The following is a 21,893-nucleotide window of genomic DNA, read 5'->3' on the forward strand; positions in this document are numbered from 1 at the left end:
CTGCGTGCATCTCATCTTCATAGCCATCCTTTATTATATCCCATGGAGACACCTGAATTTTGCTGTGCATGATAGAAAAAAATATGCGCAGACAACTATCGCCAATTTCACTGCGGGTCTTATTACATCGGCCCTTTGGAATGCTTTGCTGAAAACAATGGCTGGTTGCAAATGGGATTAATTTATTGTAGATTCTTCAGAATCATTATGCTTGTGCAGTGCACAAAAAGCATGATGTTAAAACTGGAAAAATTCAAGTGAATAACGTGAGGAACTAGGTGAAACTGTGTCAAAACTACCCAGTCTTTGAGAACTGGGTCTAGCGAAAATAAGAGGAGACTTGTGTTGAACATGCAAAAATGCCCTTGCTGGTCGGTTCAGATTGGGCAATTTTCAAAATGTCCACCAAAGCTGGTTCAGCAGTTAAATCCTAGTCCCCTTCAGATATGGAATTAGTAGAAATCTCATTTTTTTGTGGCAGTGCCAGTGTCTTTGAGTTCGGCACTTTTTTTTACAATGTTCACTCATTTCCTTATTCCCACAGTGACAGACAGAGCAGAGTGAACTCCCATAAGCAGCACAGTGCCACAACTTTTCTAATATCGTGGCTGTTGGGGAATTACTTAAAAACCGACTCTGTTCCACTTCTGTTGTAATTCTGCTTGTCATGCAGCCTCCCAACCACCAGAGGTCCTCCGGGAGTTGCCTCTATCTTCTTTCCAGTTCGAGCCTTGGTGACCCTCATGACTCAGCAGATCTCTTGCCTATTTAGCCCTGTCTCAGTCTACATTCAGTGCCTTGTCATTGAGTCTGTCTGCTCGACTCCTTGTGGCTTTCCAAGCCTTCTTTGTCTTGTGTTCCTTGTGGCTCTCTGCAGCCTTCTACCTTGTGGCTTTCCAAAACCTTCTTGCCTTGTATTCCTTGTGGCTTTCCAAAGCCTTCTCACCCTGTATTCCTTGTGGCTCTCTGCAGCCTTCTGCTCCCTGACTTCCCTAAGCTGCCTGTCTCAAGCCTTGCTCCCTGACTTCCCTAAGCCGCCTGTCTCAAGCCTTGCTCCCTGACTTCCCAGGCCTCCTGCCTCTAGCCTTGTTCCTTGGCTCCCAGGTCTCCTGTATCAAGCTTGCTAGTATCATTAACTCCTGTCTTGTTCCAGTGTTCATCCCAGACCTTGGTTCTTGCCTGAGCTTCAGTCCCACCAGACATCAGCCTCCAGCCCTGCAGCCTGCATCCCAAGTCTTCTCTGGCTCTTATCTTCAGTCCTGACTGGCATCTTCAGTCCTGCCTGACTTCTGCCTCCACGCCAGATTCCAGTCCAGCTTTAGCATTAGGTCGCGCCTTTGTTCAAGTTCTTCTGGTCACCTGCGGGGAAGGTGGGTGGTATAGGCAGAAGATTCCCTAGACTAGCCTGTCCCTGGAGTCCTAGATTGTTCCCATGGGGGTTCCCCAGCCGAGCTGGGTCCACAGCCTTAACAACTTCTAAGAAAAAATATCTTTAAAATCAGATCTGAGATCTGAATTTCTGAGAAAGTCCTACCTTACCAGTGGCCACTTTGGTGTTCAGAATAAAAACTTCTCTTATTTTTTTTTTTTAAACAAGTTTTCCTTAGTGCAACCAGAAGAAAGCACCAATAGTGGGAAAAGGAAAGTTCAGAGATTTAGCTTCTCTGCTGTGCATTGCTGGAATATACAACATCAGGCTCTACTGGATTCTTTGCTATGAGGTAGAGAGCTTAATAGGACACAGACTCTCTTAACTGCACTTCAGGCAGATGTTTAGCCCTAGATCTTTAGCTACTGTAAGCCAAACAATGAAAAATGTCAAAAGAAAAAGTAAGACTAAAACTGTCTTCATATATTTGAAAATTCTGCTACACCATCAGAAGTTCTTTCAACGGCTGGAGGCAGAGAATACTGGCTTAACATTCCATATATAGGAGTAATGATGTCAAAAGAATAAAAATGAATAAAACTGCCTCCATTGGCTAGAAGAGGGGTCAAATCTAAGTGTTCTGGACTGGTGTAGCAGAAGGTCAGGGGAAAAATGCTTTCAGGTTGTGTATGTACACTTTGGATGCATCTTTCTGCTCATTTTTGCATTCCAACTCTTTTATATATGTTTCCATAACTAAAATATTAAAGAAACTCCTCCTATCCTTCATAATTAGGAAAAGTAAAAAGTCATGGGATAGGTGGCGATGTCCTTTCGTGGATTGCAAACTGGCTAAAAGACAGGAAACAGAGAGTAGGATTAAATGGGCAATTTTCTCAGTGGAAGGGAGTGGACAGTGGAGTGCCTCAGGGATCTGTATTGGGACCCTTACTGTTCAATATATTTATAAATGATCTGGAAAGAAATACGACGAGTGAGATAATCAAATTTGCAGATGACACAAAATTGTTCAGAGTAGTTAAATCACAAGCAGATTGTGATAAATTGCAGGAAGACCTTGTGAGACTGGAAAATTGGGCATCCAAATGGCAGATGAAATTTAATGTGGATAAGTGCAAGGTGATGCATATAGGGAAAAATAACCCATGCTATAATTACACGATGTTGGGTTCCATTTTAGGTGCTACAACCCAAGAAAGAGATCTAGGTGTCATAGTGGATAACACATTGAAATCGTCGGTTCAGTGTGCTGCGGCAGTCAAAAAAGCAAACAGAATGTTGGGAATTATTAGAAAAGGAATGATGAATAAAACGGAAAATGTCATAATGCCTCTGTATCGCTCCATGGTGAGACTGCACCTTGAATACTGTGTACAATTCTGGTCGCCGCATCTCAAAAAAGATATAATTGCGATGGAGAAGGTACAGAGAAGGGCTACCAAAATGATAAGGGGAATGGAACAACTCCCCTATGAGGAAAGACTAAAGAGGTTAGGACTTTTCAGCTTGGAGAAGAGAAGACTGAGGGGGGATATGATAGAGGTGTTTAAAATCATGAGAGGTCTAGAACGGGTAGATGTGAATCGGTTATTTACTCTTTCGGATAGTAGAAAGACTAGGGGACACTCCATGAAGTTAGCATGGGGCACATTTAAAACTAATCGGAGAAAGTTCTTTTTTACTCAACGCACAATTAAACTCTGGAATTTGTTGCCAGAGAATGTGGTTCGTGCAGTTAGTATAGCTGTGTTTAAAAAAGGATTGGATAAGTTCTTGGAGGAGAAGTCCATTACCTGCTATTAAGTTCACTTAGAGAATAGCCACTGCCATTGGCAATGGTTACATGGAATAGACTTAGTTTTTGGGTACTTGCCAGGTTCTTATGGCCTGGATTGGCCACTGTTGGAAACAGGATGCTGGGCTTGATGGACCCTTGGTCTGACCCAGTATGGCATTTTCTTATGTTCTTATGATAAAATCCTAACCAAATGAGCAACTAATGTTTACCTAATAGAACTTCAAGATCATTCATGAATTATTACTACTACTCACAGACAAGTAACAGAACTTTATGATTTAAGTAATACAGCCTGCTGGACATTTATTAGTATTAATGCCCTGTCTGGAAGAGCTGAAGGTAAAGATAAGAACCTTAACCCAGACAGGATATTAATGAACATCAAATGCCCTATCCAGAAGGAATCACTGCTCTTATGATACAGTTTTTATTGAGGCTTTTTACCTTTTATTTTTTTAGGGGGGGGGGGGGGGCAAAAAGCAACTGCTAATACAAATATTTGATAGAACCATCCTTGTTTTATTGTAACTGATTTTTCTGCGCACTTTTATAACTTGTTATAATTTGTAATTGTATAAAATGTATACTCATGTTATATTTATGCACGTTTATAATGTATTGATCACCCCCCTGTTTTATGTAAACCGACATGATACGGATCCCCGTGAATGCCGGTATAGAAAAACTCAAATAAATAAATAAAAAAAAATATTCTGAATTTCACAGTTAGAACATTTCCTCAGAATTAGTCTCTTCAAGTACCTATACAAATAAGAAAAAAGTGCATCTGCAGAGCTCTCTTGCCATCCAGGATTCACCATGGCAAATAGGGCTTCCCTAGCAGCCACCACTGCAGTGGCAAAAATCAGAAAATATGCCATTTGGACATGAAGAACAGGTTATAAGAGGAAGAAGTGAGAACAGATAGCCAAAAACGTTAGCACTGAAGGCAGGATTATATTGCTGCCAGTGAGATCCTCACTGGGAGGATGAAGAGCACAGAGATACTGACATCTCAAGGTTGAGCAGAGAGTGCTACACTTGGAATGAAAAATCAAATTAGCTGAAGACTGCTTTGATAAAACCTGGTCATTAGCATGACCATGGTCAGCCCCTGGGCTGATTTCCAGAGCTTTAAGACCAGCTTTGAGCTAGACTTACTTGTATGAGTTATGTAAGCTCAGAGCCTTTTCTAATGGGTTTGAACCATTCATGGAAAAATCTTGGGACAAAAGCCATATGCAGAAATATTGTAGCTGTCATCCAAAGATCTGTGGCACTTCTTAGACAACATTTCAAGCTTCTGGATTCCTTCTTGGCCATGGTTTGAAAAATAATTGACACAAAGTCAAAAGAATGCTTTTTAAACAAGAAAGAAATGTGCTGAAGAAAAAAGTACAACCAATCTGAAAGCACTAAACACAGTTCAGGAAAGCCAAAGCTGTAATCATGCATCAAGCTGAGGTAGCAGTGACAGAAAAGAAAATTGGATTTTAAGAAGCAACGGTCAAATAATTGGTTCAGACACTTAAGCTGTCTGAAGATTCAATTACGTCTTGGCATTTCTGATGAAACTTCCCTTTAAATTACTATAAAACCTCGAATTTTAAAAAATGTAGTCCCAGTATGGAACTACGAATGCTTACTAAATACTTACTGTTTTGAATCCCAAATAAAAATATTCCTGACGTTTGTTGGGAAGCAGGAGAATTCTGCAGTTGGTTCATAGTGCCCCCTGGGTTGTGAAACAAAGCAGCTTGCTGATGCGGAGGAGATGCACTCCCTTGGATCCCTGCCATGTTGCTGGCAGAGGAGTAAATAGCAGACTGCTGCAGCTCCTGCTGGGTTATACTGTTCTGCAGGGCAGACATGGAAGCTGAAGTGATAAAGAGCGTGACCTGTTGATCTTGGGAACTGGGTGAGCCTTGGACCATCTGGATTTGTGGTGAGTTGTGGAATATTGAGGACTGCTGCTGTTCAGACTGGGTGGATCCTGAACTGGGAAGTGAAGAAACTGAGCTTTGATCTTGGAACTGCATGGACTGCTGCTCCTGAGCAAGCGGTGCCAGGTTGTTTTGGGAGTGAAAAAGAACTTGGTTCTGCTGATCCTGGGTTGCCAGTGGATTTTGGCTTCGGTTAAACAGCATGTTCTGCTGGTCCTGAGAACCCATTGTAGCCATTGCATTTTGACTACCAAACAGAATATTCTGCTGTTCTTGGGATGGAGAGTTATTTTGAATTCCAACTAGCGAATGCTGTGACTGAAAGATTGTACCTTGTTGGCTTTGGCTGGAAGGGAGGGACTGAAACAAAGTCTGTTGAGATGACTGTTCCTGCTCTTGGGAGAGCATAGAGCTCTGAATGTGGGACATTTGTGCTTGTTGCTGGAAAGCGGTTTGCTGCTCAGTGCTTGTAGCTGGCTGAAGTGGGGAAAGGGAATTCTGGTTTGTAAAGAATGACAACTGCTTTTCTTGAGGGATACTGTTATTCTGAAGAGAGTTCAAGGGGCTCTGGGAAAGAAACATACTTGTGGGTTGTGAATCTGGAGGAAGAGATGAGTTCTGTAACACTCCTAGAGTGTTCTGAGACTGGAACACAGAAGCTTGCAATTGGTCTGGGGAAGAGGTAGGGCTTTGACTATGAAAAAGAGATCCTTGAGTTTCCTGGGTCATATTCTGAGCACCACCAAGAGAGTTCTGAGAGTGGTAAAGTGGAGCCTGGGAATGAGAAGACTGTTGCATAAAGTTTCCAGGCTGAAGAGCCATCATTTCCTCAGCTTGCTGGAACAGACTGCCACCCTGCTGTTGAGTTCCACTTGATTGGACAGCTATCATCCCTTCTGTAGAAGAAAAAAGGTTAACCTGGGCTTGGTTTTCTCTGTTGTGTTGCATTTGAACCATGGTCTGAAACACATTGCTTTGAATCTGTTCCGTTTGTCCTGAAGCCTCATCACCACCTGCAGAAGCAGATGTCTGATAAATGGTAGAATTTGTGGTGCTTAACTGTTGCTGAGCAGTGTTGGCATTTTCATTCCCAGAAATTGATGGAGCACTGAACATGTCACACTGCATCTGTATGTCTTCATTTGTTGATAATCTACTCATAATGTGGGAAGGTTGCTGGTAAACAGAGGATTGTTGGATGCTTCTAGTTTCTGGGCCAGACACTGGGAACAGATCTGATTGTATTGATCCTGAAGTTTGATGGATGCTTTGCTGCATGTCCATCACTGCAGCAGCAGCAGTTTCCATTGCTTGCTGCTGTTGATTTGACAATGAACTCTCTGTTTGTGGGAGAACATTTTCTGACCTTCCAGACAGGATGTTATCTGACCTGGAATGGACTGCTGGGTCAGAAGAAGAAAACAGACCACATCCTGCACTTGTTTGAATCTGTCCAACTTGCTGAAACATTCCTGCATTCATCTGCTCTTGTCTAATTGACTGCTGCACACTTTCATTATTACTTGATACAGAAAACAAAACAGATGACAATTGCTGTTGAGCTTCCAAAACTTGTTGAACCAGGTCTACATTGGCATTATTACCACTGGACACAGCTGGAAAGTTGCCAGCTTGCATTTGATGAACAGTATTCTGTAATGGACTCATGTTTGTGGTTGAGAAGATACTGGAAGAAATTCGCTGTTGCAATGTTTGTGCTTGCTCCTGTAATGGTGACTGCTGTGATGTCTCAGTCAGCTGTGACAAAGTAACTACAGTTCCAGCTGACTGTAAACCCTCAATGGATGGTGACTCATGAGTCTGAAATTGTGAAGTCTGCTGCAGTAACACATCACTGTTTTGGAGCTGGCTGGAAGCAGACACTGCCTGAAAGGTACCAGGCTGAGACATGTCTTGTGTTTTGATAGAAGTTATACTTTCTGGGTTATACACTTTTGCTTTGATTTGCATTTGTTTGTCGCTCTCAGAGGGAAGATGGGAAATAGAGGGAGAAAAGGATGCACTGGTTGATATGTTTTCAAGTGTTTGTTGAGCTGGTCCAACAACTTTTGCAGTCTGAAAAAAAATTAAAGAGAATAAAACTTGTGAATGACCATGATTACATGTTTAACAGAATAAAACTTGTGAATGATAATGATTACATGTTTAACCAGTGTCCACTACCATTTACCGACTAGCTGCCACCTTTGTAGGTTGCGATTCCTTTTATTAGATCAACAAAGAAGAGTTTCTCTTACCTCCTAATTCTCTCTTTGTTAGTATCTTGCCAGTCTGGACCATATGAGTCACTTGCTGGCATAGCAGACCAATGCCCATCTTAAAAAGAGCTCCCCTTGTATATGCTTACTTCATTGCTCCTCTTCCCTGTCTGAGCACTTCTCCACCAATATTGCAGGCATAAGAATAGCAGGAGAAACACAAAACTGAAGCATAAACCCACATACATTCTTAACAATTCCCACACACTTACTTTTACCAGTACAGGTTTGGTCCAGACTGGCAAGTGAATAATAGAAAGAGGATTAGCAAGTGAGAGAAATTCCTCTTCTGGTATATTTCTGCCAGTCTGCACCACGTAGGGGGCCTTATCTCAGCATCCTACTCGTGAGTTAAACACAGTTTGTGGAATGTCACATTTATTTGTTTAAAAAACATATAATCCACTGAGCCACAATTCTCAACAGATAACAGTATACATTACAGGTAGGCCTAGAAACACCTCTAGAGTGACAATAACTATGATAGGGCAGACTACCATAAGAACATGATCAATTGCCATACTGGGTCAGACCAAGGGTCCATCAAGCCCAGCATCTTGTTTCCAACAGTGGCCAATCCAGGCTACAAATACCTGGCAAGTACCCAAACACTAAGTAGATCCCATGCTACTGATGCCAGTAATACCAGTGGCTACTCCCTAAGTCAACTTGATTAATAGCAGTTAATGGATTTCTCCTCCAAGAACTTATACAAACCTTTTTTAAACCCAGCTACATTAACTGCATTACCATAGTGGCCATAATCTTGGATAATAGGGATGAACTCCTCCATAAAAACCTAGACCCAATAAAGTTGAGCTACATCAACAAAATTACAAGGCAATACAGAGTTTGCTCATCTATCAATATTATAATGTTTAGTTAAGGTATTAGTCCTGGGGGAATTCTGCGCTACTGTGGAGCGCAGAATTCCCCGCCTGCGCAGAATTGCCAAATTCTGTGCAGAAAATGGCAGAGGAGACCCTGGCATGCCGTGAACGAAGTGCCTGCTGTTCGCAGCGAAGATGAAGGTCTCGGCATGCCGCAGGACGCACTCCACTCGCAGCAAAGATGAAGGCCCCGGTGAGAGTGAGTGTGTGGTGTGTCTGTGAGGCAGGAGGAGGGGGAGGGGGTGTGAGAGAGGGGACAGGGAGGATGTGTGAGGGACAGCAGGAGGAGGGGGGGGTAAGCGGGGGGGGGGGTGCTTGAGTGTGGGTGCTAAAGAGAGGGAGCCTGTATGAGGAGATTGTGAAGGAATGTGTATGTGTGTGAGAGTCTGGGAGCTCATGTATTTGAAAAAGGAATTGTGTGTATGTGAGGGTGCTAGCCTGTGTGAAGGGATTGTGTATGTTTGAGACAGAGCCTGTGTGAAGGGGTGCATAACAGAGAGACATAGGTAGCCTATGTGAGAGAGAAAGAGAGCTTGTGTGGGTGTGTATGCACGAGAGAGGGACCCTGTATGAGGGGATGTGTGTGTGCGAAAGAGTGAGGGAGCCTCATACACATGCACACACCTGTATAAGGGTGTGTGTATGTGGTCTAGAGAGAGGGAGTATGTGTGTGAAAGAGGGAGGGACAGAGGGAGCCTGTGTGAGGGGCAGTACTGAGAATGGGGGTCAAACTCTGGGAGTGGCAAAAGAGTGGAAGGGGTTGAGCTAGAGGTGAAGGGGAGAGATACTGGCAGGTAGAGGAGTTGGGGCCTGAGAGGGCAAAGTGGCCAGGGGAGTAAAGAGAGAGAGTGGAAGGGACACTCTTACAGTGAATTTCTAGGGAAATTCTGCTCAAAATGTTTAAAATTCTGCATCTTTAGGTAATAACTTTTTTCTGTATTAATTTAAGATGTAATTACTTAAACTCTGTCATGTATATTGTGTTATTTTGACCAATATAAAGTCTGCAGAATTTTAAGTTTTTGTACACAAGAGTTCCCCCAGGAGTAAGTTATGTTCCAATTTCTAGATGGAGAGTCTAACAAACCTCTGCCACAGATGCATCCTATGCTTCTACCTGTTAAGTTGCCACAGCTTTCACTGAATGAGATATAGCAAAGCTTGGGCGATGAAGCTCCCCTTCTACAAAATCTATCTTATCCTTCTCATCTGCCCCAAACAAAAACTGCTCCAGACAGTGTAAAATTTTCTCCAATATAGATGTGGACTTTGAGCATAAAGTAGGTGATTCCACCTCCTGATTCAAATGTTGAATTCTCTTTATCAATGGAACTAGAAATAATCCTTAAAAATACCTTTTCACTAAAAAAATGTAAGCAAAGAAAAATAGAAAAAAGAGCATGCAGCTGACTGTTTTTGAAAATTGTCACTAAGACAACTCTTTTGATTATTTTAAAACAGAAGAAAACAGAGGCCAGCATTTCAAAAGGTGGCTTCATTACTTTTTTCAAACAGAACTCTAAACTGAGGATTAGACAAGCTATCTGCTCTCAACATCTGGGTGAGAAGATAAAGCATAATTGCCTGCCTGTAACAAGTGTTCTTTGAAGACAGCAGTTCATCAGTCACACAAGTAGGTCATATAACCCAGAATGAAATTCCAGTGCTTTTCGGAAAAGAATAGTCTTTTCAATGCATGTGCAGGGCTTTCTGTGTTGCAACAGCCCCATAGCTTTTCTTAGTTAGTGTATAAGGAACAACTCCCAAGGGGAGAAGGAAGAGTTTTATGTGACTGCTGAATTGCTGTGTTCAGGGAATACTTGTAGCATGCAAGCAGCTTTGCTTTCTGTGAAGACAAATAGGTTCACCATGTCACACAAAAGGGACTCTTTCCCTAAGGGTTGCCTTAAGGAAAAGAACAAGACAAACAAGAAGAGCCAGCCACAAGCAGAAATAATTTTGTGAGATAATCACCTTTTGAATTTTGTCTTTTTTTTTTTTTTTTTTTAAAGTGAAGACAAGTCAAAACAATAAAATGAGCCTTATCAGAGAAGCAGTTGTGTTCAACCTATGGAGGATGGCTGGTCCAAATCTACTATCCCAATAGGAGACCATGTCCAGACAATGTGATACAAATGCCTGGGCTGAATCCCACATCACAGCCTTGGAAAACTCCTCAAGAAAGGTAGACTTTAGATTGGCAACTGAAATCATTATGGCCCTACTGTGGCAAGTCTTGACTTGGCCCTCCAAGGCCAATCCTATCCAGACGTAACACAGGGAGATGCAGTCTGCTACCCAACTGTAAATAGTGGGTTTTGTCACATTATTGCCAGGTCTATTAGATTCAAGAGAAGCATAACGTTGGGTGGACTTTCTATAGTCTTGAGTCCATTCAAGATAGAAGACAGCTGCTCTCTTGCAATCCAAATTTGGCATACAGCCTAGATAGATAGTACATTTTGGTAGGACAAGTGCCTGATTAAGGAGGACATGTACCACTTAGGCAGGAACTTGAAAGCATGCAAAACACCATCTCATTATGCTGAAATCTTGTTTAAGGTGGATAAGCCATTAGGACTGGGAGCTCACCATCACCAAAACAGCACCTTCCAGATGAGGTACTTGTCCTTACCAAAGATCAGAGACTCAAAAGGGGCTTTCATCAGCTGAGGTAGAACCACATTGATATCCTATGACATTGCAGGAGGCTTGATAGGAGGCTTCCACTGAAGGAGGCCCTACATGAATCTGACAACTAAAAGCTGAAGAAAAACAGTGTTTCCTTCTACACATTGGCGATAAACACCAACTGCAATGAGGTGTGCATCCTAATAGAGTTGGTTTTCAGGATGGACTCCGAGAGACATAGTAGGCATTTAAGCAGTTTTAACGTGGGACAGGTGAAGGGATCTAGGATTTTGCCCTCACACACCAGATGGCCAATCTCCTTTATTTGAAACCATAAGACCCGCTTAGTAGATTACTTTCTAGAAGCCAGAAGGACTTGAGAAACTTCATCCAAAACTAAGAGATCTGATTATATGCCCTTTATCATCCAAACCATTAGGGCCAGGAACTGGATGCTGGGTTGGAACAAAGATTTCTGGTTTTGTTCAAATAAGGTTGGGAAGGACCCAGCCTGAATGGCTTCATGAGAGATACTTCCAAATCTGTCTTTGTCAGATCTTTTGCTGGAAGGCTACTTGAGCATTCAACATTGCTCTTATTTCCAGAATATTCATTTGTAGCTTTCTCTTCCTGAGACCAAAGTCCTTAAGCTGAGAATCCTAATATAGCAGCTCTCCATCTAAGCAAGCTTGCATTCACTGAAATGAATATCCAGTGTTTTCTGGACAAGGACCTTCCTTTCTCTAAATTGTCTCTTCAAGGCTATAATGTCAGACTAGACAATATCTTCAGATAGATGAAAACTCTGCCACAGCCTCTTCCAATGGTTTCCATTACTTTAGCAACAGATGTAGTAATGTCATGGAACCCAGCCCATGGTACCACCTTCTATCAGTCATCGTTGCCATAAAGCCCACCAGGTGTAGATACTATTTTATCATCATTTCTCTTTGAGATCTTGTGCATCTGGCATCTTCCATCAGATAACTACTTGTCCTCTGGCAGTGTTACTGTATAGCACTGGGTGACACCTTGCTCCTACATTACACAGATCCTGTAATGACTGGGTACATGGCTTCTCTCAGCTGATGATCCAGACATGATCCTGTAATGATTTTACAACCTGATCTCTTGCCATTGCTAGAAAAGTGGCTCTTATCAATATATTGTCAAGATAAAGATACACAAAGATCCCTATTTCCCAAAGTACGGTTATATTGATTTAAGCAGAATATATGTTTTTAAATAAACAATGAAGTTGCTATTAGGTACCCAGAAGCTTTGCAAACATCCTTGAAGCCACTGTCAAGACGAGTGAGATGGCTCTGTGCTGAAAATACTGACCATTTACCAAAAACAGAAGTATTTCCGATGACACTGAGTGACTGAACTGTGAAGATTGGCATCCATCCTATAATTTCAAGGAACACAAAAAATCCTTTGGTCTGACTGCATGAATGAAGAATGATAAGGATTTCATGTAAAAAGACTTTTGAACCTCAAATTTTTTCAGTCTCTTCAGGCCCATCATGGGCAAAATACACTAACTTCTTCAGCACCATGAAAAAATTAGAACAGACATCTGAAACTCAATCTTCCACTGTTCCAATGTCTAACAGATGTCTTTTTGTCTCCCTCAGGTCCTCAGCTGCCTTATCTCTCAAGATACCCAAAACAAAAAAAAGCCTTTGTCTGGGCAGGGGTTAGAATTTATCATTTTTTGTATTTAACATACCACCTGTAACTTAATAATCCAAATCCAAATAGCAGAAATAAAAACTAAAAATTACATAAAATAGCTATCTTGTTACATTCTTAATTAAATTTAACACCCATTTGTCTTTTACTGACACATTACATACTGCACACTACCAGTGAAGTCCCTTCCACCCCCTATTCCTGCCTCAGGGCAACAGTGTCAGCAACACTGTTTGAAAGGAGTTTGCCCGACTCCTGGATGTTGCTTCTTCTCCCCTTTTCATCTCCCTTCCATTCCCCCTAATTCCTACTGGATAGGGGGTAGGAGGTTGGATATTCTTGCAAAATTTGAAATTGAGCCTTTGAAGAAGTCTATAAGGAAAGGATCTCTGAGGTGTTTTCTCCTGTGACAGAAGAGTCTTCTTAATGTCTGGCAGATCTCTTAAAATCTTATCCATGTGCAAGTGAAAATGTAGATATTACTTACCTGATAATCTCCTTTTCCTTAGTGTATGCAGATGGACTCAAAACAAGTGAGTATAGTGTGCTCGTGCTAGCAGTTGGAGACGGATCTGACGTCAGCACGGGTACATATACCCCCAGAGGAAGTGTAGCAATTCAGTAATCTTCCTTGCAAAAGCTGTAGCTGACCGATCGTTTAAATGAACAGGATTACCCTGACCAATTGATGGTAGCTGGAGACCGCCAGTGTTCTCAACCGGAAGGCATCGACACCCGGCAGGGTGGAAGCCCTATATAGAAACATAGAAACATAGAAAGGACGGCAGAAGAAGACCAAATGGCCCATCCAGTCTGCCCAGCAAGCTTCACACATTTTTTTCTCTCATACTTATCTGTTTCTCTTAGCTCTTGGTTCTATTTCCCTTCCACCCCCACCTTTAATGTAGAGAGCAGTGATGGAGCTGCATCCAAGTGAAATATCTAGCTTGATTAGTTAGGGGTAGTAGCCGCCGCAATAAGCAAGCTACACCCAAGCTTATTTGTTTTACCCAGACTATGTTATACAGCCCTTATTGGTTGTTTTTCTTCTCCCATGCTGTTGAAGCAGAGAGCCATGCTGGATATGCATCGAAAGTGAAGTATCAGGCACATTTGGTTTGGGGTAGTAACTGCCGAAACAAGCCAGCTACTCCCTGCTTTGTGAGTGCGAACCCTCATTTCTTCTCCCCTGCCGTTGAAGCAAAGAGCTCTGCTGGATGTGTGAAGTATCAGTTTTTCTTCTCCCCTGCCGTTGAAGCAGAGAACTATGCTGTATATGCATTGAAAGTGAAGTATCAGGCTTATTTGATTTGGGGTAGTAACCGCCGTAACAAGCCAGCTACTCCCCTCTTTGTGAGTGTGAATCCTTTTTACCACATTTCCTCTTGCTGTTGAAGCTTAGAGCGATGTTGGAGTCACAGTAAGCATGTGTATGTTTATTTAATAAGGGTATTGTCTCCAGGCAGTAGCCATCATTCTGGCGAGTCACCCACTCTTCATTGGCGGCCTCTTGACTTTATGGATCCACAGTGTTTATCCCACGCCCTTTTGAAGTCCTTCACAGTTCTGGTCTTCGCCACATCCTCCGGAAGGGCATTCCAGGCATCCACCACCCTCTCCGTGAAGAAATACTTCCTGACATTGGTTCTGAATCTTCCTCCCTGGAGCTTCAAATTGTGACCCCTGGTTCTGCTGATTTTTTTCCTACGGAAAAGGTTTGTCGTTGTCTTTGGATCATTAACACCTTTCAAGTATCTGAAAGTCTGTATCATATCACCTCTGCTCCTCCTTTCCTCCAGGGTGTACATATTTAGATTCTTCAATCTCTCCTCGTTCGTCATCCGATGAAGATCCTCCACCTTCCTGGTCACCCTTCTCTGCACCGCCTCCATCTTGTCTTTGTCCTTTTGAAGATACGGTCTCCAGAACTGAACACAGTACTCCAGGTGAGGCCTCACCAAGGACCTGTATAAGGGAATAATCACTTCCCTTTTCTTACTCGATATTCCTCTCTCTATGCAGCCCAGCATTCTTCTGGCTTTAGCTATCGCCTTGTCACATTGTTTCGCCGACTTCAGATCATTAGACACTATCACCCCAAGGTCCCTCTCCTTCTCCGTGCACATCAGCCTTTCCCCCCCCCCATCGAATACAGTTCATTCGGATTTCCACTCCCCATATGCATGACTTTGCACTTCTTGGCATTGAATCTCAGCTGCCATATCTTTGACCACTCTTCCAGTTTCCTTAGATCTCGTCTCATTCTCTCCACTCCTTCCGGCGTGTCCACTCTGTAAGCAAACATGGCTTACTGTGAGTCGGCGAATCCCCATGTATACCGGCAGCCGGGCGGGATGCTGAGTCCATCTGCATACACTAAGGAAAAGGAGATTATCAGGTAAGTAATCTCTACATTTCCTAGCGTGTAGCAGATGGACTCAAAACAAGTGGGATGTACAAAAGCTACTCCTGGACTGGGCGGGAGGCTGCCCGAGGTCCATTCAGGATTGCCCTCGCAAATGCTGTCTTCCCTGGCCTGGACGTCCAGACGGTAGAATCTGGAGAAGGTATGGAGGGAGGACCACGTCGCCGCTTTACATATCTCTGCAGGCGACAGCATCCTAGTTTCTGCCCAAGAGGCTGCTTGCGCTCTGGTAGAGTGAGCCTTGACCCGTAGAGGCGGTGGTTTCCCTGCTTCTACATAGGCTGCCTTGATAACTTCTTTGATCCAGCGGGCGATGGTTGGCCGTGAGGCCGCTTCCCCTTGCTTCTTCCCGCTGTGAAGGACGAACAGGTGGTCCGTCTTTCGTACTGCTTCTGACATTTCCAGGTATCTGGACAGCAGTCTGCCGATGTCGAGATGGCGTAGCATTCGACCTTCTTCTGACTTCTTCAAACCTTCCGTGGTTGGCAAGGATATGGTTTGGTTGAGGTGAAATTGTGAGACTACTTTGGGTAAGAAGGAAGGAACCGTGCGAAGATGGATAGCCTCTGGAGTGATTCTGAGAAACGGATCATGGCAGGACAGTGCTTGTAGCTCTGAGATGCGGCGTGCTGAGCATACAGCCAGCAGGAACACCATCTTCAAGGTAAAAAAACGGAGAGACAGGCCTCGAAGGGGTCTGAAGGCGGATCCCGCTAGAAATTCCAACACTAGGTTGAGGTTCCACAGGGGCACTGGCCACTTCAGTGGCGGATGAATGTGTTTGACTCCTTTCAGGAAACGTGAGACGTCTGGGTGTTTGGCAATGGTGTTGCCGTCACTCCTGGGACCGTAGCAAGACAGCGCTGCTACCTGAACCTTGATGGAGCTGAGGGACAGACCCTTCTGAAGTCCATCTTGTAGGAAGTCCAAAATGATAGGAATCTTAGCGGCATGTGAATTGGTGCTGTGAGAGTCGCACCAGGCTTCAAAAACTCTCCAGATCCTGATATATGTCAGTGATGTGGAGAACTTGCGTGCTCGGAGGAGTGTGTCTATTACCGGCTCCGAGTATCCTCTTTTCTTCAATCTAGCCCTCTCAATGGCCAGACTGTAAGAGAGAATTGAGCTGGATCCTCGTGGAGGATGGGACCTTGCAGCAGCAGGTCCCTGTATGGAGGCAGAGGTAGAGGATTCCCTGCCAGTAGTCTTCTCATGTCTGCGTACCAGGGTCTTCTTGGCCAATCCGGGGCCACTAGAAGAAGTAGGCCTCTGTGTCGCTGAATCTTGTGTATAATGGCACCCAGCAGGGGCCACGGAGGAAAGGCATATAGCAGGATTCCCTGAGGCCATGGCTGTACCAGGGCATCGATCCCCTGGGATAGCGGATCCCGCCTGCGGCTGAAATATCTGGGTACTTGAGCGTTGGACCTGTCTGCTAAGAGGTCCATGCCCGGCGTCCCCCACTGATCCACAATCATCTGGAAAGCTGTGGGCGACAGCTGCCATTCCCCTGGATTTAGGCTTTCTCTACTGAGGAAGTCTGCCGTGGTGTTGTCCTTCCCGGCGATGTGAACAGCGGAGATGTCCTGGAAATTCGCTTCCGCCCAAGACATCAGGGGGTCTATTTCTAGGGATACCTGTTGGCTTCTGGTTCCGCCCTGTTGGCTGATGTATGCCACCGTGGTGGCATTGTCCAACATCACTCTGACCGCTCTGTTGCGAAGTCTGTGGGCAAATCGCAGGCACGCTAGCCTGACTGCCCGTGCCTCTAGTCGGTTGATGTTCCACCTTGACTCTTCTCTGGTCCACCGCCTTTGGGTGGTGAGTTCTTTGCAGTGTGCTCCCCATCCGTTCAGGCTGGCATCTGTAGTGAGCAGGGTCCAGGTTGGGGAGGACATTCTTGACCCCCGGCTCATGTGGCCGGGCTGCAACCACCACCGTAGCTGATTCCGCACTGTGGCTGGTAGAGGTAGGTGTACTGTGTAGTCCTGTGATCGTGGGCTCCACCGAGATAGGAGGGCGCGTTGTAATGGTCTCATATGAGCCCGCGCCCATGGTATCACCTCCAGAGTTGATGCCATGAGGCCGAGGACCTGTAGGTAATCCCGAGCTGTGGGTCGGCTGGCGCTGAGCAGGGCCTGCAGATGATTCCGGAGTTTCGACTTCCTTTTGGAGGTCAGGCTGACCTTGTCTTCCTGGGTGTCGAATTGAACCCCTAGGTATTCCAGTGACTGGGACGGCTGTAGGGAACTCTTGTTTATGTTGACTACCCATCCTAGGCTTTCCAGAAGAGCTATAACTCTGTTGGTTGCCCGGTGGCTCTCCTCCGGTGACTTTGCCCTTATCAGCCAATCGTCTAGGTAGGGATAGACGAGAATTCCTTCCTTCCTGAGTGCTGCCGCCACTATTACTATGACCTTGGTAAAGATCCGCGGCGCGGTGGCTAACCTGAAGGCTAAAGCTCAGAACTGGAAGTGCTGATTCAGGACTTTGAAGCGTAAATAGTGCTGGTGATCCCGATGGATTGGGATATGCAAATAGGCTTCTGACAGATCTAGGGAGGTGAGAAACTCCCCTGGCTGTACTGCATTCTTGACAGACCGTAGAGTTTCCATGCGAAAGCTGGGGACCTGTAGGTGTCGATTGACTGACTTGAGGTCCAGGACGGGCCTGAAAGTGCCCTCCTTCTTGGGTACTATGAAATAAATGGAATAATGCCCAGAATTTATCTTCCCTGCAGGCACTGGGATTATGGCTTTTAGTGCCAGGAGCCTCAGTAAGGTAACTTCTAGTGCCGCCTTCTTGAGAGGCGAACAAGGAGATTCCACAAACTTGTCCGGCGGGAGCCGAAGAAAATCCAGGTAATATCCTTCTCGGATGATGGCGAGGACTCACTGGTCCGAAGTAATCTCGACCCACCTGCGGTAGAAGAGGATTAGCCTGCCCCCTATGGCTGCTACCCCCGGATGGGTCGGCTGATTGTCATTGTGGATTGCGGCCGGGACCAGAACCCGAGCCGCTTCTCCTCTTGTTGTGCTTAGTCCGAAAGGACTGGTTCCTGGCCTGAGAACGAGGTGCTTGGTAGCGAGCCCTGTAAGGGTTGAAACGCTGAGAGTTTCTACCTCTGGATGCTCTGGAAAAAGATCGCTGGCTCCTTCTCGACCTGTCTTCTGGTAAACGGGGTAATGGAGAGGCACCCCATTTATTAGCCAATTGCTCGAGATCGCTGCCAAACAGTAGGGATCCCTTAAATGGCATTCTTGTGAGGCGTGTCTTAGAGGAAGAGTCGGCCACCCAATTACGTAGCCAGAGCTGTCTCCTGGCTGCCACCGAGGATGACACTCCCTTGGCTGCCGTACGGACGAGGTCGGAGGCTGCATCAGTGAGGAATGCGAGAGCTGATTCCATGTCTTCTCCCAGGGTGTTGTTTCTAGCTTGTGATAAACAGGAACGCGTCACCACCGTGCAGCAGGTCGCGATTCGTAGAGACATGGCTGCTACCTCGAAGGCTTGTTTCAGAATGGTGTCCATGCGCCGGTCATGTGTATCCTTGAGGGCCGCTCCCCCCTCAACCGGAATGGTGGTGCGTTTCACAATTGCGTTAACTATGGCGTCTACCTTGGGGCACGCCAGCAGCTCCTTGGACGCTGGGTCCAGAGGGTACATGCCTGACAGGGCCCGACCCCCTTTGAATGAGGCCTCCGGCGCAGTCCATTCCAGATCGATTAGCTGCTGTGCTGCTTGTAGGAGGGGAAAATGGTGAGCCGTTTGGCGCAGGCCCTTTAACAGGGGGTTCATTTTAGGGTCCCCTGGGGTGTTCTGGCCCGGAATGGCCAGTTCTGATAGGCATTGTGAGACCAGGCCTGGAAGATCCTCTTTCCGAAAGAAGCGTCTCATGGTCCGATATGGTTCTATCTCCGAGGGAAGTTCTCCCTCCTTGGAGGGCTCCTCATCTTCCTCGGAGCAGTCCGAAGCCCCATAGGTGGGGCTTCCGGGTGGCGAGTGGCCGTGCCTAGGTCTCGAGGGTCCAGGGGCCGGATCATCCAGAACAGAAAGACCCATTTGAGGAGCAGACAGCATCTGGACAAAGGCGTGGATCCCCTTGAATAATTCCACCCAGGAGAGTGAAGCCGGATCTGGCTTTAGGGGCACCAGGTCTCTCGGGGTCCCTGGCTGCTCCCTGCGGCCTGCTAAGTCTGGAGTGTTCCCTGAGGATCCGCTGGGCTGGGACTGGTCCTGTCCTGGAACTCCCATGGCCTCCTCACATTGGGCACATAGTGAGTCTGCTTCCTCACTCTGTGTGGCTCTGAGGTTGCATGCTGAGCAGAGGCTTAGAGCTCTTATGCCTGATTCTGGAGGTGCCGGCTCTGCGGGCGTATGGGCTCTCTTATGCTCCATACGCTTTGCAATACGTATCGCCTACTAATATGCGCTTATCAACCTGCGCTTAGCTGCATGCGCCTATGAACGGGCATTTTATGGACGTGCGCCTAAGAACAGGCGTCTTATGAACGTGCGCCTATGAATGTGCGCCTACCAACGGCGTCTTATGAACGGCGTCTTATAAACGTGCGCCTATGAATGTGCGCCTACCAACGGCGTCTTATAAACCTGCGCCTATGAATGTGCGCCTACCAACGACGTCTTATGAACGGCGTCTTATAAACGTGCGCCTATGAATGTGCGCCTACCAATGGCATCTTATAAACATGCGCCTATGAACGTGCGCCTACCAACGGCATCTTATAAACCTGCGCCTATGAATGTGCGCCTACCAACGGCGTCTTATGAACGGCGTCTTATAAACGTGCACCTATGAATGTGCGCCTACCAACGACGTCTTATGAACGGCGTCTTATAAACGTGCGCCTATGAATGTGCGCCTACCAATGGCATCTTATAAACATGCGCCTATGACTGTGCGCCTATGAACTTGCGCTTAGCAACGGGCGCCTATCTCAGCGTGCGTACAGCAATGTGCGTCTAAGTGGCGAAGGCGAGTAGGCAGGTAAAATGGCGACCTCCTTGGCGGGCTGCCATGAAGGCAGGCCCCGCGAATCCACACTTCCTCGGAGACCACAGTAAAGATGTACGCCTTACCTTGTCTTCGGCGCTTCCCGGCTGCGACCTGGGCGGTCTCCGGCTGCGGGGGGAGAGGGTAAGTACCTTCACCACCACGCTCGAGGAAGTGCACCCGCTGCCTCTAGGCCGCCCCCGAACTCGTCTCGCTCGGGGGCCAAGTCCACGCCGGGACCGAGGCTGCCTCTATGCCGCGCCCGAGCCCTTCTCACTCGGGGGCTAGGTCCCTGCCGCGAGTCGGCCACCAGACCGAGGCTCCTACCTCCGAGGGACCACGGAAGTCAGCTCGGGAAACTCAATTGGGGGAGGGACCGACTGGTATCACGCAGGAGTGCGGGGCTCGTCTTCAGTAGGTTTCTTCTAGGAATTTAGTCGTTTTAGAATTTGGAAACACGCTCAGCGAGCGTGAGGTAGCTCCAAACTGCTTTGGAGACGGAAATTACTGAATTGCTACACTTCCTGTGGGGGTATATGTGCCCGTGCTGACGTCAGATCCGTCTCCAACTGCTAGCACGAGCACACTATACCCACTTGTTTTGAGTCCATCTGCTACACGCTAGGAAATAAATATTTACTTTTCAAGGACACCCCAAAAAATGTGTTTTGAAAGAAAAGATAACTGCTTTGGCATGGTAGAGACCACACATACCATTATGTTAGATGACACTGCTAGAGTCATAGTCTGTCTGCAAGTCCTGAGGACACCAAAATCTGTAATATGGCCCAATTTAGCTTGTAAATTCATTTTCGAGTTGTTTTCATGCATGTCAATGGTATTGTTCATGGATGCTGCTCCCACTTACAGAAATCGTCATGCGCTTTGATATCCTAATGCAGCATTATCCGTCTTGGAAGGCAAGCCCCACTAGTCTACCTCTTCCTTCCGTAATGCGATCAGCTAGGAATGGTCTAAGTGAGCTTACTGCTTCTCTATAATCTCTTTTACCATTTGATGCAGAGAGAGACTTCATGGATCTGCAAAGGCTCTCCAGAAAGATATCTACTTTCCTATATGCTTTGTCTAACTGCTTGGAAAATTTCATTTCACTGGTTAACAGCCTTATCCAATTCTGCAAACAACAGATACATTTCGGTGATTCTAGAAAAAAAAAGGGATGAAGAGGACTAGCCCTCCTCTTTCTTGTAAGGAAAATCCATGGAGCTTAAGTCCATAACTGCTCATTGAGCCAGTCTATAACACAGAGGGTTCATGATTATTCTCCTTATTAACTCCAACCGGCTGGGATCGCATCTGCTCCCGTCTGTCCCATCACCTGCTCTCTGGCATCCTCGCTCTTTGAATCTGTCCATTCACAGATCAATTATTCTTATCCAGCTCCAATGGAATACTTCTATTCCTCACAGTCTGAGCAGGAATTGCCCTCTGATTTCTTCTCCACAAGTGAATGAAGAGCTCTTTACAAAATCAAATATTGCTTATTATTCACTCCTACAGCTAGTACAGGAGACTTTGGCACTTGATATATGCTTATTCTATCATAGATAGTAGTCTTCTTCTTTATGAAAGCAACTACATGAGCCACTTCCTAGTATTTCAGGCCCTAAGATGCAGCCCATGGACCTCATGCATACCCACAATCATAGGAGACTTTGAGATGAAAGTGGCCACAATCAGACTTTGGGCTTGAGATTGTAGTTCCATGATCCATTTCAAGCCTGTCAGTCAGTGTGATGGAGTGTACCGACAACTCCCTCATTCTACCTTAAGGAGCCTGCTTCAAGGTTTTAACCCAGTCCTC

At 45.7% G+C, this 21,893-nt stretch overlaps 1 protein-coding gene across 6 annotated transcripts in view; it reads right to left on the reverse strand.

The window, feature by feature from the left end:
* The window catches only part of NFAT5 (nuclear factor of activated T cells 5), an 852,247-nt gene that overhangs the window by 104,947 nt on the left and 725,407 nt on the right, over nucleotides 1-21,893 (reverse strand). For all 6 annotated transcript variants that reach the window (XM_029608296.1, XM_029608298.1, XM_029608295.1 and 3 more), the window contains one exon: nucleotides 4,846-7,207. In XM_029608296.1, the coding sequence (XP_029464156.1) occupies nucleotides 4,846-7,207 (2,362 nt within the window). The remainder of the gene's footprint in view (nucleotides 1-4,845; nucleotides 7,208-21,893) is intronic.

This window comes from Rhinatrema bivittatum, chromosome 7, assembly GCF_901001135.1.
Source record: "Rhinatrema bivittatum chromosome 7, aRhiBiv1.1, whole genome shotgun sequence".
Classification (NCBI taxonomy): Eukaryota; Metazoa; Chordata; class Amphibia; order Gymnophiona; family Rhinatrematidae; genus Rhinatrema; species Rhinatrema bivittatum.